The sequence below is a fragment of the Trypanosoma cruzi genome, genomic scaffold (assembly GCF_000209065.1).
Source record: "Trypanosoma cruzi strain CL Brener 1047053517143 genomic scaffold, whole genome shotgun sequence".
Lineage (NCBI taxonomy): Eukaryota > Euglenozoa > Kinetoplastea > Trypanosomatida > Trypanosomatidae > Trypanosoma > Trypanosoma cruzi.
The window spans coordinates 88,371-100,331 of record NW_001849481.1 but is presented as its reverse complement, the minus strand read 5'-3'; the positions used below and the strand labels follow the sequence as shown (position 1 = coordinate 100,331).

Below are 11,961 nucleotides of genomic sequence, written 5' to 3'. Positions count from 1 at the left end.
TCCGTGCTGTTTGTTTCCCAACCCGCTAGCTTCGGCCATCATCTTCAGGTGGGATGGATGTAAGGCGTGTCTGCACACTTGAGACACGACCCCTCGACCTCATTTTTGACTTCTGCACGAATGCCTGCAATCGTTTCTTGTAGGCGGCACTGTTGCGCAGTGACAAAATCATCGGGCTTGGGGCACGATAGCCGCCTCCTGTCCCTCCTGTCAATGTAGGCAGCCCCCCATCATCTTTACCACCACCACCACCAGTGGCAGCATTAGTGCCTTCTTCGCGAGGAGGATAGTAACCACGCTTTCGGTCATTTTCCGCCAACGCCGCGACATGGAGTGCTGGCAGTGTGGAATGGTGGCGCACTGCTTTGCGCTTCGCCGACGGCGTTGTATCTTGCGCCATGGAACCGCCAGCAACCTCTGGAACAAGAAACCGCTTAAGGGCCTGTAGATTTTGGGCCTCCGACCGCAGAACTGTCATGTTATTACTCTGCTGCTGCTGAAAAGAAGATCCGGGGTCTGCGTTTAATGGGAATTTGTAACCCTCCACCCCCATTTCATCCTTCGCCACGGTAGCACTGCATTCAGGGCTCTTGTTGCTAAGAAGTAGTGCCGAGGAGCAATCCATGCCAAGTGCACGCAGAGCACTGAGAATGTCGATTTGACTATCCTGTACCGATACTACAGAGCCCTGATCGCGTCGGCGACGTCGACTCCGCCACATATCACAAAACTCAGCATAATTAAGTGTCTTCTGATTCTCAATGTCCACAACATCGACAAGCATGGCGTCGATGTCAATGGTGAGACCAAAATCACGGCACACCTTGCGCAGATCCTCTAGTTTTACGGAGCCAGTGCCATCCTCAGCACCTCCAAGCGAAACAAAAGCTCGTAGCGTGTCTTCGCTCTCGTCCTGCGCATTTCCCTCCGGGTTCTCAACACGACGCTGCTGCGCGAATATTTGAAACTTACGCTTGTAGAAACGCAGATAGTGACATAGATTGTTGACACTTATTTTATTCTCAAAAACGCCCAGCAGGAAGGACAGCTCCTCATCGGATGGATACATACCAAGCTGGGAGAGGACCACCCGTAAGGTAAACATCGTGGTGATGTATTCATCATTAACAAACTCTGAGAATACGTCGCGCACACGCAAGGTTTCATCCAAGTTCAGTTCGGGCAAGATGGAAATCTCGATAGTGGTGTTATTCGGACTTGTGGAAATGCCCTGTTGCTCCCGCGATTCTCTGCCACAACTGCCCGCACTAGTGATAGATCCCCGTGGGATACGTCTCACCATTGCCGCTGCGCGATTGCCCCTCCAGAGGGGACTTGTTTGCCCCTTTAACGACATTGCAAAGAGAAGTAATACGCGGGTGTAAAGTTTTTTGTCTGCAGGCAAACGTATTGAAAAGATGTATAAATAGATATCGCTGTGTTTATATACCTACGTGTGTGTGTGTGTGTGTGTGTGTGTGGATGCTTGCGTTTGGCCCGTCAAAGTGGCCCCTCACAAACTCTCTTTTAATTTCCCCCACCCCCCCCCCCCCCAAAAAAAAAAAAAAAAACGACAGCATCGCAGCAAATGGCAGAAAATAAACAGGAAAAGAAATGACTCATGCAAGAGCCGCCACCCCCCTCCACAGAAGCTGCTGCTACTGCTTCTGTCGCAAGAAACATCGTGTGTGGTCTCGTGTGAACAAAGGATAAGAAAACACAAAGAAATTGTAGGCAACGAAAAAAAAGCACTTTAAAAACGACAAACGCACAAGGACACGCACACATGCATATATAGAGAAACTTAAATACTTCACCATCCTACCGGCCTGCAGTTCCTTTTTCTTGTATATATATATATATATATATATTCCCTTTTTTTTTCTCGTTTTCCCTGCGTGCCTGACGTTTTCTTGAAGAAAAGAGAGAGAGAGAGAGAGGATTACGGTGGAAGTCAACTCACTCACCAAGAAAGATTGACACGGCCAAGTCGGCGTTCCAGTCGGCCGCCTCCAGGAGTGCGACAGCCCCCTCTCGATCCATCCGTGTATACGCCATCACCTCCGCAATAGACCTCTCTTTATTCACGTTGGCGTTACCGCGGTTAGTCCCGAAGTCCTGCGCCGGTGCACTTACCGCGCCACTAACGTTGGTGGTGGATGCCACAGAATTTCTCGTCTCCCTTTCTTTCTTTGCTTGCCGCCCCCATTGGCCTCCCCTTTCATCTTCCTCGGCGGTATTCGATGACGCTTCCGGAAGCCTGGCGAATCCGCGCTGCTGGCCTTTCGCGTCTTCCTTTGCCTCAAATTCCTCATCCACAACCTCATCCCCAGTGGCCAACTCCGGCACCTCGGAATCCGGAAGGAACGGGATCCGGGTGTCAGCAATCCTCAGGCAGTTTTCCCTCAAGTCGATAATCATGCGGTGCAGCTTCAGTTGGTCCAGACCAATAATAAACTCCATCTTGTCGTCCTCAATGATGCTGAGGGAAAGAGGAATGTGAAGGCCGCCAAGATTGACCATGGCCATGTGGACGACGCCAAGCGTCCGCCGCACACCCACGCCTCGCATAATGCCCTTCGCACGAGTGTCGAGCAGTCGCATGAGCCCACACTTTTCCGCCGTGCGAAGGTTCATGATAGACCTCTGCGCACCCGAGTCAATAAAGGCCTTGACCATCACCTTATTCACCTCACAGTTTACAAATAGCATTGGGACCCGCACAAAGAGCTCCGGCATAAACTCATACGCGCTTTCAAGATTTTCATTCACGTTCTCCCAATAAATAGACTCATAAATGCGGCGCTGTACTTCCGGATCGGACTCCTGCAACGGAGTCTGCCCCGAAAACCGCTCCGCTCCCTGATTGAACAACTGCTCGATGCGTGCGCGCGCGTGGTCTGTTGATTGTGGTACTCCGCCCTGATGCCTCGACGTGCCGACATGCCCTCTTTGTGTTCCCTCTGACATATACGCACGCGCAGCTTCAAGCCCTGCCTGCTGCTGCCTCGGTCTCTCTTGACGCAAAAATGGGTCTCTGTGTTGTACATTGTGCTCCTCCCCTACGCCTTGCCGTCGTGAGACGTGCGTTTCACGATCCGGCGGAGGCCGTGCTTCTACCGAGAGCCCCTTTTCCTCAGCACCCTCTTTTTGAGCCCGTGCAGCCCTGTAGTCTTTGGCGGTATGTATCACCACGATGCTAGTGTCATCACGGATGCCCTGAGACTCAAGTGTCTTGTCGCTTTGGAGCGTTTTGCCGTCGGCTGTGACAAGCACTTGCTCCAGCATGGGTACCCCAAGCTCCACCTCAATAATCGCCGCCACGTCCTCCACGGACGACTGTGGATCAATCGCAATAGTGCAGCTTTCGCCATTCTCGTTGGTGCAAAAAACTTTAATCATTTCACGCGGCTTATTTCCCGTGGCGTGTTATTCCAAATTTCCTCTCCACTACCTCTTCGCACTGTAGGCAAGACTGAGAGTTTGAAAATTAAAAAAAAAAAAAAAAATGTGTTTGTGTGTGGGTGTGTAAACAGAGCAAAAGAAAACTACAACTCAAGAGAACACAAGAGACAAAACATGCAGCGAACGCCCACACACACACACACACACACACAAGAAAAAAAAAAAAAAGCAAAAAACATGTCCACATGCGAGATAAAGACAAGCCTCCAAAGACGCATGCATTATGTGCCCACGCTAAAATGCAACCGAAAAGAAATCGCCGGCAAAGGAGCGGAAAAACCGTCAATCCTCTTCGAATTCAACGACAAGATGTGATGCTTCCCTCTTAAGCTCCACAAAACCCCCAAAAAGGATGGACACATGGGGAGTACCACACCGCACCAACTCAAGCGCAAGTGATTCTGCCGCCGCCGTCTCAACAGGTTCCATTGACCGTGTAAACAAGACAACATGGGGGGCCATAGCACACTCCTGCAGAGCGGTAGACGGACCATCCTTCAAATCTTCTCCCACGGGAATTGGCGGTGGCAACGTTTTTGTTTTCAACTCCGTTGCTGCTGGTGATGACGATGATGATGTTTTCGAGAGCGGTGGAAGGGCTGCCATTGCCATGTTGTCAAGCTGCAGCAGAAGCTCCGTGGCCTGTTGGGTGACAAGTCGCTGTGCGTATTTCGTGGCGCCAGTGTCATCATCATCATCTTCATGTGCGTGAAGCGCTGCAAGAGGAAAAAGCAGTGCCCCCACGACACGTTCCTCCACGCGTGTCGCGCGTTGTGGAAGCACGTCCGCCCCGCGGTGTGTGCGGAGGTCAACGAGAAACAGTCCCGACTGCATCCACCCCCCGCCCGCCGCTCCCTCTGCCGCCCGCCACAAGCTGCCGTTGAACGCCTGGAGAATTGTTTGAACACTCACATACGAAACCCCGCAGTGCCGAACCTCCCCCGCCGAATCGTTGAAGTAGTGCGACAGCAACGCCACAGAGGACGGCACGGAGCGCAAAATCAGCGCCGCGTCGCGCAGCACAAGGTGCACGTCAATGCCATGCAGACGGCTCAGTGCCAAAAGGCAGACGGAGAAATCGTTTCCAAGCAGCTTTTCCCTCTGTTGAAGCAGCACCGCAAGGCATAACGCTGTCAGGCAGTGCGGGTATGCTTCGTTGTACAAAAAAAGAAAGTCCCAGAGCAAACACACTTTTCCTACCGGCAAACTATGAGCAAAGAGGGTGAGGAACCAACTAATCGCAAAAATTTCCGGATGACACTCCACCTCGTCTAGAAGATGCACCGCCAAACGCGGGTCGCAGTAACGCAGCATCATGACAAGCTGATGCAGATGATCCTCCATACTCTTCGCACCTGAAATCGATGACTCAACGGGGCCATGTGGGATATAATGCTGCGTAAGTTTCTGCATTTGCGCCGCAACAAGAGCCTCATTTGTGAAGCTGACAGTGAGAAGAACGGCGCATACACTGTCTATTCCTTGCCAATATGTAAGCTCAGGGTTCATCAGCAGCCAGGCTTTAATAACACGTCGCATTCGTTCATGCCCCTCCGCCGTTACTAACAGAGGATGATACTGATGACATCGAGGAATGTCAACTGAAAGCTGCCGATCAAAAACAGAGATACTGGAGGTGTTAAGTGCGTAATATATGGCAACACGTGTGGCCTCCGGTGGCACCTGAAGAAGCGCGCCCCACACCTCCCCGCGAATTGTAGCCGGCACCGGCACATACGAAATTCCCTCAACCGTCTGCACATCCGTGAGGTAACGTCGTACCAGCATCGCTCGTTTTGCAGTTGGTGCAACGTGCAGGAGGGGTCGCAACCCCGCGATTAAGGTCAGCTGTTGCGCAACATTCAAATCCACTGCACGAACGACCCTCTTGAAACTCTTCAGCAACCCCACGTCCGCCGCGGCAGACGATAAGGCCAACGGCAAACGAAGGTTTGTTGGTAATTTCGCCCCAACAAGAGTGTCAAGAGCATTCACGGCCACGGTGACAGAGGGAGAGGAGTCTTTGAGTGCCACCACATCTTTGTGCAACAACGCCAGAAGATCCTCCATGGGAAGGAATACCTGCGAAAAGGGAAACACCGGTAAAAACCGGTTATCATCATCATCATCATCATCATCTTTAGAGTCGTTATCGTCTTGACCATCACCAATGCCATGAGCAGGATTGTTGTGTTCAGGAAGGAAAAAACCATCGGTGCAATAAGAAAAAAGAGCACTACGTTCCATCAGCCCTCGCAGCAATCCATTTTGTGCTGCCGAGTGCGAAAATTTACTCCCATTTGCAGGGAACGTTTTGGCACTGGAGGGAATCAGACGCGAATGAATAGTTCGTGAGGCCTCTTCCATTGTGTCGCCAGTGAAATTCGGCTCGCAGGGCTGTTGCTGTAGTATCCGTCGCACGACGTGAACAAACTCCCTGAACACAACATTCCGCCTCGCCTCGCCATCCTTCCGACAGCCTCCATCCACCATAGCATGTCGTTCCACGCTCTGCCGCCAAACCCGCAGCTGCATCTGCAAATCCCACAGGGATGGAGACAGGGGCTTCAGTAATGACATTATCGGCTGCATGTGCAGCTTCAAGGACTCCGTCACAACGCCACCTCTCGTCGCCGCAGCGCACAAAGTGGGATGAAGTGGTATCAAAGGACATGACAGGCTGCTCAGGACACGCTGAGCGGCATCCAACACCGCGGTGCCGCAGCCACCAGCGCCGTTTTCGCCAGCTGCAGAACTGTTATCGATAGCATCTGAAAGAAAAAGAGCATGTGCCGCCTGAAACGCCTTCCATCGCTCACGGCGGGACCATAAAAGTCCACATTCCGCAACTTCACGGAGAATACTACTATTACCACTACTACTACAGCCACCACCACTGCTATTCATACCGTCACCAGGACCATACGTCCTGCAAAGATAAAGGTACCACTCTTCTGCCAGACGTTGCGGTAACGGCTCCGGTTGTAAGTGATTCCCATCCTCCGATGCCATCCTTGGCAATTCGCACTCTTTTCGAAGCAGCAATGACAACTCATGAAGTGCCGCGTAAAGAAAATTCTGTGCCGCCTCAAGAGGTACGCCGTGAAACTTCACTAGGAGTTTCATAACGTCATCAAAGCATGACGAGGTTGGCGGAGCCAAACAGTCTGGGTGGCCGCAGCAACTTTCAGCAAGTGGGAATCCGGTCAGCATAAACTCCAGTGTCAGCACGGCAATATTCCATGCGTCGTCCGAGTAGGAATGAAGAACGGCGGCGACATCCCATTCGTGGGAGACGTCTTTGTCCCGCAAACGCAGACGGACAAACCACTCTGGTGAGATGTACGGCACCTGACACGCCTCCAGATCTTCAGCCGTATTGTCAAAGAACGGCGCATTCAGAGACTCCGCGTCCTCAATGCAATAAATAGACGTGGTGTCATTGTTAACACTATCGTTCTTGGCTGCCGGAAATCCATCGCGGGGAAGGGCGCCGCTCCTCCCAGTGCCATTGGGCCCACGTCGTGATGCCGTGACAGCAACCTTTTCTTTCCACACACGCAGGGAGCGCAAGAAAGAAAGCAACGGAACACGGATGGCGTAGTGACGCAACGTCGTGATACCCACCCGATGCGGGAGCAAAGGTCCAAAAGCGAGGTTGTCTCCTTCCTCCTCAAAAGCCGTTTGTGTGTCATCGGTCACACGGCTCCCGCTGCAAGACCCATTTTTGGCGTGCCTGCCGGCGTGCCCCCGCTGTCTCTCGCAATAAGCGTCACGCAACGAGGGTGGAGTGGAAGGAAAGGGCGGAAGTTGCGATGCATCACCATTCAGATCTGCGGGTGGAATGCCTTCGGCATAGACCCCCATCAGCCGCTCACGCTGCCTCCACGCCGCACCGAGTAGAGCCCATAAATCGCACCAAAGTCTCGTCACCATTGTCACCGGCGGGGACTGTCGCAGCACCACACGATAATGCAAGAGACGATCCGACAAATTCAGCTGCACATCTTCCTGCAGCAACAGCCAATAATTGCGGTGTCGCAAGATTTCAATGGGAGCTAGTAGTCCTCGAGCCAGCTGCTTCATGTCCTGCAGAATCTGTTGATAGCGTAGCGACTCCGAGAGGAGAATCGGGTGTTTTCCGGGTTCACGCAGCATGAGATCCCACAACTGACCCTCCACAAAAAAAGGGGCAGATTCCGACCTATCGGTGGTGTATTTCCCACCATTTGTCTTCTCTCGTTGCAACTGCAGTAGATGCACACGGAGCTGCGTCCTCTCTGCATCCGTCTTGTGACCATATTCCCGCGCCAAAAATATGGTGTCCCGATAATTCTAGAGGCACTGCTCCACCAGCCTCGTTGACACCGACGTGGTAGACAAATACGGCTTTAGTGCGTGTGGAATGTGATGTGTGGAAAAAAGAAAAACGCTCACCCCATCATTGCCACCATTTTTTCCCACACGCCGGCCTTTGCTCATGTGGCTACTGCTAATAAGCCCCTCGTTGGAGTGCGAGCTTCCTTCTCTCCTGTTCTCCCCCTCATCAAGCGTCGTCATCAGAAGGAATAAAAATAAAAATAAAATTCACTTCGTACGCTATCGCCACGCACACCCGCGGCTCACCGCGAATACTGGCCGCTGCCAATATCGTTTCCTGGCGCTTCTACCAATGCCACTCGTGAAACCTCCTCCTCTCTTTGTGGCAGAAAGAAAAGTGGGAGGGCTCTTGCTTCAAGACGACTAGAGGATAGCAAAAAGCAGGGGTAAATAAAGTGGTGGGAAAAATCAGATGCATCAGCAAGAAGCTAAAATGACCGTCAAAAAAAAATGATGAAAGAAAAAATATATTTTTTTTTTTAAGAACAAAAGATGTTCGCGCCTTTCCCCTCCTGTGCTAACTTCTCAATAAACCTCTAAAGAAAAAGCAACGCAATGCGATGCACACGGCCACACGCCAAGGAGCACATAGACACACACACACACATGCACTTACGCATGTATTTAAATGTGTAAATTATGTAAAAGACGCATTCAGGCGGCTACTGGAGGGGCCTTCAATGCGGCCGCCTCCGCCTCCTGCTGCGCCGTTTCCTCCTCTTTCATGAGTTCCTTCCATTTCTGCGCAACGAGTCTTTTGGACTCAAAGTACACATTAGAAATAAGCATCTTTCGAAAAGCGAGACTCGTGTTAAGCACTAACGCGTCCACCTCCTTGAGAAAATCCTTCAGAGCGTCCTTGGCAAGCATTAGGGAAACATCATTCTGTGAAACCTGCCCAGAGAGTAACGGTTCCCGCCCAATCTTGGAGAGAACATTGCTAAGCCTACCATCGCTCACATTGTTTAACAGTAGATTATTCGCGGCGGCCTCCACCTGCGGAAGCATGGAATCTGCAATCACTGTAACGTCCCCGCGTACACGTCGCAGAGCCCCTGTGCGCACTGTATCAATAAACGTTTCCTTCAACTCCTTCTGCTTGCCCGGGTGCTTCAGCTCCATAAAGCTGGAGCAGCGCAGCTTCAAGATCGTCGCGACATTGTGCTTTTCAGTCGCCGGATCCCCACGATGCACGTGTCGGATGACCACGCCCTCCGCGAGATTCCCCTCCAGCGGGTAGTTGCCAAGGCCCAAAAGTGCCGGCAGAGGGGTGTGGAAGTTCTCCACATCAAACGCCAGGCATGCGTCAAGGGTCCCGCGCACAAGTGCTTTGGAGTAAAGCAGATTTGGAATCTTGGAGCAAAACTCCACAAACTCGTCGTATCCAAGCAGCACAAAGTCCTCCTCCGCCCCACTCACAGAGTACTTAATATCAAAGGCAAAGAAATGTAACTCGGGGCTGTACTGCGGGAACGCCTCCCGTTGAATTTGGACACCGGCGATGGGGAATCGCTTCCCATTCGGCATTGTGCACCACTTCTCGCTCGGGGGAACAAGGGGATGTTTATACTTCGCACCAAAAAGCTCGCCATTAAGAACGACGCGCCCAATCCGACCTAAGCCGTACTTTTGCTTCAGTAAGTCGCTTAAAATGCGGATTTGGGCAGTGAACTCGTCAATGAGGATGTGGTACCCAAAGAAGTTCTCGTTGGGGTCCATAATCCCACTACGCTTCGCGAATCGCACCACTTCATTGTCGCCAAGGTTGATGAGATAGATACCGAAATTGGTGCCATGCACCTTCTCGCAGGCCACCCAATCTTGGGCGCCGAGGCCGCTCTTATTTATCGCCTGAATGCGGCTCTCGCTCGGCAAATCAATTTCAATGTAGGGAGAAAAATCACTCTGGTCATTCGGTAGCGGCATATACGTGCGTGTGGCCACAGCAAAGGTCGTCGTGCCGTGCATCACACTCCTGCCAAAAAGAGAAAAGATGGAGGAAGGCCGTCGAATCCACCCCCTCACCAACGCCACTCCCCTCATGAATAAAACGGGAAGATTTTCGCCCGGCGCACTGCTCGCTACATGAAATAAACCATGACAACAACAGAGATGCACAAACAGGCAGAGAAAAAAAAAAAAAAACCGAATGAATCCAAAAAAAAAAAAAAAAAAAGGACATGTGACAGAAAGAGGCCAAAGAACATCCACTAAGAAAGTCAAGCCAAAACAAACCAAAAAAATGCGTAAAACAAAAAAAAGAAAGAAATAAATAAAAAAGTGTCTTTTGTAATTACCTCATATCAAATATTACCAAGCACAACAGACGACGGAAAAAAAAAAAACTTGAGATACACGCCCCTGTCCAAGACCCTGTCCCCTATTCCTACAAAAAAAGACACGCGGAGAAAGGGAGAGAGGTTGTGTGTGTGTGTGTGTGTGTGTGACACAACGGGGAGTGGCAGTTTGGCCCAACACCCCACACACTACGAAGTAAATTCATCCAACACTCACACACCCGTGAACAAATGAATGCATGAAAGTTGTGGCAGTCGGGCTCCTTGTAAACTCACAAGGTGGGAGTCTTTTTTTAAAAGGGCCCGCAGCCGTTGGACTCCCCCTCAGCGTGGAGGGCAACAGAGAAGGTGGTGGTTGTGGTGGTTGTGGATGGGACGGCAGAAATAATAATAATAATAACTACCCATCGTTGCCTTCCAACGTGATACCCCTAAAAAAAAAAAAAAAATTTATTTAATATACCAAAAGTCAAGGAAATTAAAAAGGGCAGTCGCTATCATTTTCGTTATTCCCCTCTCCTACGCTTCCCCCCACCCAGCACCAGGGAGTTTAGCTGTCATTTCTCTTCAAAAAACCCACAACCGGAAAAAGTAATAAAAGCAAAACGGAATAACGCCGCTTAATCCACAACGGGTCTCACCTCCCAGAACTTCACTCGTCCACGGAGGCACAAAGAAACAAAAAAGTAACTCCTCCCGGCCCCACAAGCGGCACAGCGAACTGTTGGGTCCGCGTGCAGCGCCACAGCAAAAGCTGGTTCTACTGGGATGGCGTTGTCTGCCCACTGCGATTCGAAAGACGCAGCATTTTTGTCGTGGATAAGGCACCCAGAAAAGCATTCCTGAAGAAATGATTCAAGTGAACAAGCCTCTAGGGGGTTATTACGGGCATCTACAGAAAGGGATGTATCTGAAAAGCAGAGAGGCCAAAAGGAACTTCGACTATCGTATGATGTGGCAACCAATAGATGACCTCTAGAAGGAATTGGTAGAGCGCAAAGGTCGCCTACCCACGAGCGATGAAAAAGTCGTCGCGTCACATGTACGAATCCCTCCCTTACAGCCTGAGAGTATGCGGGGTACGACACGGAAGGGGGAGAAAAAAGTAATTCCGAGTTCTCCGCTAAGGACGTATTCTGATCCCTGACAGCGGTGCAATCACCGTTTTTCCTCCCGTCGCTAAGGTATGCCACCTGGCACACCGTGATGGAATCATCCTCGTTTGTGACCACAAGAAGGTCCGGATAGAGAGTGGCGTCGGCGTGGCTGGGAACCCATTGCACAGCCAAAAAGTCACCGACAGAGTGATTTTCAAGTGCGGTCACGTGGCACAGCTCAACCTCCATTTCGGATGCCTTGACAAGGCGTATTGTTCCCCCGTCACAGGAGACCGCCACAAGACTACTCTCTCCATCCACAACAAGACTCTCCGCAGAGACACACACCGTCATTGCGGGAAAAAAACCCTTCCTCTGCCGTGTCTCGTGTGAGGCAAAAGATGCCTCGGCATCCTTCGGCCATAACCGCGTCAAGAAGTGTGGCACCCGCATCGATATCGCTTGCACGAGTCGATTTCCAAAGGATGAAAAGTGTTTGCTTATCCAAGCCCCCTCCACTGTCACACACACAATGAGCACGTGCCCATTCCCAAACCCCACGGCAAACACGGAAGGTGGCCCTCCCCGCGTATTTACGTATGGAACCGTAAAACTATTTTCACCTCGCGCCCGACACAGCCTTGCACAATCAACCACAAGGGCTAGGCGTTTTTCAATACCGCACTCCACTTCTGTGATACATGAGACTGGAGCACTTACAA

General features: G+C 51.3%; 5 protein-coding genes across 5 annotated transcripts, besides 12 other annotated features; all 5 read right to left on the bottom strand.

Moving 5' to 3' along the window:
- Window positions 1-11,961: part of a sequence feature (heterozygous, Esmeraldo-like haplotype) that runs on past the window's edge.
- Window positions 26-1,357, bottom strand: Tc00.1047053511585.50 (hypothetical protein, conserved; the record flags this gene model as incomplete). Its single annotated transcript, XM_815271.1, has 1 exon — window positions 26-1,357. The coding sequence occupies one exon, from the start codon at window positions 1,355-1,357 to the stop codon at window positions 26-28; it is 1,332 nt and encodes a 443-aa protein (XP_820364.1).
- Window positions 1,455-1,481: a microsatellite.
- Window positions 1,849-1,871: a microsatellite.
- Tc00.1047053511585.40 (DNA-damage inducible protein DDI1-like protein, putative) lies at window positions 1,960-3,402 on the bottom strand (the record flags this gene model as incomplete). Its single annotated transcript, XM_815270.1, has 1 exon — window positions 1,960-3,402. The coding sequence occupies one exon, from the start codon at window positions 3,400-3,402 to the stop codon at window positions 1,960-1,962; it is 1,443 nt and encodes a 480-aa protein (XP_820363.1).
- Window positions 3,487-3,510: a sequence feature (AT_rich).
- Window positions 3,594-3,617: a microsatellite.
- Tc00.1047053511585.30 (hypothetical protein, conserved) lies at window positions 3,748-7,623 on the bottom strand (the record flags this gene model as incomplete). Its single annotated transcript, XM_815269.1, has 1 exon — window positions 3,748-7,623. One exon carries the CDS (start codon window positions 7,621-7,623, stop codon window positions 3,748-3,750), a length of 3,876 nt encoding a protein of 1,291 aa, XP_820362.1.
- Window positions 5,581-5,604: a microsatellite.
- Window positions 6,327-6,367: a microsatellite.
- Window positions 8,033-8,053: a sequence feature (AT_rich).
- Window positions 8,306-8,328: a sequence feature (AT_rich).
- Window positions 8,500-9,888, bottom strand: Tc00.1047053511585.20 (mitochondrial RNA editing ligase 1, putative; the record flags this gene model as incomplete). Its single annotated transcript, XM_815268.1, has 1 exon — window positions 8,500-9,888. The coding sequence occupies one exon, from the start codon at window positions 9,886-9,888 to the stop codon at window positions 8,500-8,502; it is 1,389 nt and encodes a 462-aa protein (XP_820361.1).
- Window positions 9,972-10,125: a sequence feature (T-rich).
- Window positions 10,268-10,291: a microsatellite.
- Window positions 10,575-10,604: a sequence feature (AT_rich).
- Tc00.1047053511585.10 (hypothetical protein, conserved) lies at window positions 10,763-11,961 on the bottom strand (the record flags this gene model as incomplete). Its single annotated transcript, XM_815267.1, has 1 exon — window positions 10,763-11,961. A coding segment is annotated over one exon (1,199 nt), but the record flags the coding sequence as incomplete, so codon positions are not given.